This window comes from Gavialis gangeticus, unplaced genomic scaffold (assembly GCF_001723915.1).
Source record: "Gavialis gangeticus isolate Ggan-Ray unplaced genomic scaffold, GavGan_comp1, whole genome shotgun sequence".
Lineage (NCBI taxonomy): Eukaryota > Metazoa > Chordata > Crocodylia > Gavialidae > Gavialis > Gavialis gangeticus.
In genome coordinates, this window is record NW_017728993.1 from 23,032,348 (window position 1) to 23,036,076 (window position 3,729).

The 3,729-nt window shown below is 43.5% G+C and overlaps 1 protein-coding gene across 2 annotated transcripts in view; it reads left to right on the plus strand.

Moving 5' to 3' along the window:
* The first annotated feature begins 1,156 nt into the window (after positions 1-1,156).
* Positions 1,157-3,729, plus strand: part of PDZK1IP1 (PDZK1 interacting protein 1) — a 33,416-nt gene continuing 30,843 nt past the window's right edge. The window contains exon 1 of one of the 2 annotated variants that reach the window (XM_019501349.1): positions 1,157-1,369. In XM_019501349.1, coding sequence (XP_019356894.1) covers positions 1,303-1,369 — 67 coding nt within the window. In that variant the 5' untranslated portion in view covers positions 1,157-1,302. Of the gene's footprint in view, positions 1,370-2,919; positions 2,984-3,729 lie in introns of those variants that run through there. The other variant, XM_019501350.1, reaches the window with a different exon arrangement.

Consider the following 3,729-nt stretch of genomic DNA (forward strand, 5'->3'; position numbering starts at 1 on the left):
CTGCTAACTGAACTGGAAATGGCTCTTCCCACTATTTATTCTGCTTATCTACTGCGTTTAGCTTTTCCCTATTTTTCCCCCCTTGTTTCTCTTCAGGACACCAGACTCAGCCGTTTCACTTTTATTTCTGATCACGCTCACTTTGTTGTTACATACGGTTTGTGTCCCAGTAACACACAAGGTGTGCTAGGTAGCATTACTTCCTAGAGATCACGAGATAGTGGCAGGACACCACTGAAATGTCTGGATTGCAGCCACTGTCAGAGAATATTTATTTGCTGGTTTTTTTTTTTTTAAAGTAGCTTTAATTGGATCTTTAGTGGCTACATCCTTCTGCAGCTTTATAGCTTCCTCAAACTGCAAGTTTATCACTATTTTACATGCTACTGGCACCTGAAATTCAGATTCTATGTATGCTTGTATAGTATAAGCATTACCAATTTAGCTAAAAAAGACACTGATTTAGCTAAAAAAAAAGTCACTACTAGTTGTTTAGGGTCTGTGACTTGGACTTGAGTGGTTTTGACTCTGTTCATCACAGGGAAGAGGCCTAAACGCTGCCAAGTAGATTGTGTTATGCCCAGAATTATTTTTGTTGGTCAGAGATTCAAGCCCCAGTTTTACAAGACCTGCATTTTGGGGCCTTTCGCTGTCCCCTTTAACTTATGGATTTGCCATCATGTTCATGTTTCTGGGCTGCTGCATTACTGGATTTGCTATGAATGTCTTAAGCCCTGGTGCTGGCGAAGGGTATTTATACCCGAAAGCTTGCCAAGAAGAATTTCCCCAGCTATTTGAGTTGGTCTAATAAAAGAGATCAGATTCACCCACAGAAGCTTGTCTGCTGAAGCCCTGGTGCTCTTTTTAAAAGAGGTTTTGTCGATCGCGGTATCACTTCCCCATACTCTTCTTCCAAAGTCCATTAAAGTGGTTATTGTCTTTTCTGGCTTCCCTCCAAGCAATTGTCAGTGACTCAAAACTGCATTTCTGCAAACTCCCTAAACAATCTTAGGCATCAGTCATTCGCACCAAAGGGGAAGCAAGTATGCAAACGAGATGCAAATACAACCTTATTCTGATTTATTAGGTCGACTTCATTTCAATACCCATGTGTGAGGATCCACTCACTTCTTAATGGGTTTGATCATTTACCCAGCTCATTGCTGTGGGAGGAAGGCGTGCTCAGGTATACTCTGGGTGTTCAGGTTTCAGGGTTAGCTCTTGCGGAGGCTCCTGAGAAGAAGCAGAGCTCGCAGCGCAAGAATTCACAGCGTTGACCAGGCAGACAACTTCTCCCCGGCCATGCGTGCCCTGCAGGTTGCTGTCTTGTGCCTATTACTTGTGCTGGAGCCCGTGAATTGCCAAGGAAGTAAGTGTGATTTGTTACTGCATGTTTCTAGCTAGAGTTGGTTACTTCTTATAAGTTTATGACGGTGAGTGGAAGTGGTGCTTCATTAAGAGACTACTTGCTCTTTGCGGCAAAGGAGGAAAAAACCCCCAAAAAGCGGTTCAAGGAACTTTCCTATTGAAAAAAAAAAATAAGCAAGATGCTTTGTCGAATGCCCTTACCTGTCGAATGAATGGTGGGGAGTAGGGCAAGGAAATTAGCCAGTCCTGCGTTTGGTTTGCACTGCAAAATAAAAAGGACTCATGTCTATTCTTGCCGTAAGACAAAGTACAGGTTTGGGTTTTTTTACTGGCATGATGGCTGTTAAGGATAGCACTTACACTTCCCATTTTGGGGTTTATTTCAACCAGTTACATTGGGGTGGAAACTACAGTGCTTTATCTCCATCAGGACTTTACAACAAAAAAAGCTCATTTGATGTAAAAAAATGCACCTTTTTTCCTGGCAAAGACAGCACTGAGCTTCCTAGCTGCTCTGGGATGAGGGCAGGGAGATCTAATTGATTCATATGAGATCTTATTCTGCTATTTTGAGTCTCCTCCACAAAGAGCCTCCAAAAAGCTGATTTTTGGAGACCTGAAGGAGGGCAGTTTGTGCCCAAAAGCTTGTCTAACTTCTCATGGACTGTACAGTTGTTCTAATAAAGGTTATAGCAAAAAAAAAAACCCCTCGCCTCTCATCCAAAACCTGACTTATTAGCAGGGGTTTCATGATACTATGATATCATTAATGTTATGGGGGATATGGCAGGACACTTACTAGTATTATAAAACACTATCACAAGAAATTAAAATGAATCTGGTTGCATCAAAATCCAGCTATTTCTTCTCTCTCTCCCCAACCCTCCCCTCTCGCCGTGTTGTGAGGTCCTATTCTTGATTGTTTTCCAGTGTCTTTGTTCAGAGCTTTGCCCCTTCTGAGAATTCAGCTGCAAGGGATTTTCTTTCAGCCTGAATTTCGATCTCATCCTGCAACTTGTAAAAGTCAAAAGTGACTTGCCCTTGACTTGAATGAAAGGAGGATCCAGTTTAGAGCTGTGCCTCACTTTCCAGGTATGACCAAGGGCTGTATTTGGTAGCCGTGTTGGGCTGAGACAAAAAGAAAAGCAAAGAAAGATCATTTTATTTGCAATTTCTTAGTTGGTCTAATAAAAGGTATCATCTCTGAACCAAGAGTTTGAGAGTTTTGCATTTCTGTAGGTCTGACCGGTGCACATGCAGACAGTTTTCAAAGCTAGATGTGCCCCAGAATGATACACCAGCTCCTTCCCCCCCCTCCCCAAGTTAAAACGTGTATGTGCTCAGGTGGGAGGTAACGTGCATAAATCAGGGAACAGCATGCCCAGGAACAGTCTGGATTGGCAGTTTTGCACATGCAGAGGCATTCATCCACATTTGCAGGCACCGGCTTTACTCAGCATTGTTTCTTTTGGCCTGGAATGATTGCTCTGAGGCTATTAATTAAAAACTGGCAGGTCACAAAGGAAAATCCACCTTGGTGGAGCTGTTCCAAGATAATGATGGGTTATGAAATTTCCGGCAACTTTGTTCTGCTTCCTGGAACGGAAGACAAAAGGTAATTAATGTGTATGTGATGGCTCATGGCATCTGTAAGGATTCATTGGAGGCACTCTGATTTGCACCCATCTTAAATACATGGATCGCCACCCCGCCACAGCCAATAGGATGGTCAAACTAAGGAAGAAGCATGTGACAAAGCTGGGATCCTTTACCAATAAACTAGCCCCTTGACTTATAACCACCGACTTACAAGTCCTTCCCGATTCCCTCCCCTGTCCCGCTTAGTAACGTATTGCTCCTCGTGTCATATCCCAGCTCTGTTGCACCATCTGAGGCAAAGGATTCTGGGGAATTTAGGGCTGCTAAAGTGCATCTTGGCTTTATACGTCCCAAGTAGAAACATGGAAATCGGCTTGAAAGTATAATTGACCTGGAAAGTCGTCACAGTGCACTTTTGGGCAAGGTGGGGGGTGAATTCATTTGGATAGGATCAGATGTCAGTGAGTGCACGGCTTGCTCCGTTTGGTGTATGCAGTTACGTAGATGCAGTGCCTATATGATGGCTTGAAGCATGCTCTTCTCTTCATACTTGACATTTCGATGCCTCTTTGTGGGTCACAACTTGGCGCTCTGTTTCTAGTCCATGTGGATTTTGTTCCAAGTGAGCCAAGACAGACCCCTTGCATCCAAGCTCTTGTGAACGCTCAGCTCAGATTGAAGCCCTCAGATCCTAACCTGCCTTTTGATTATTCCATGTTGGATTCAAACCCGGAAGGCCCTTATATTCCAGATGAGGTTAGG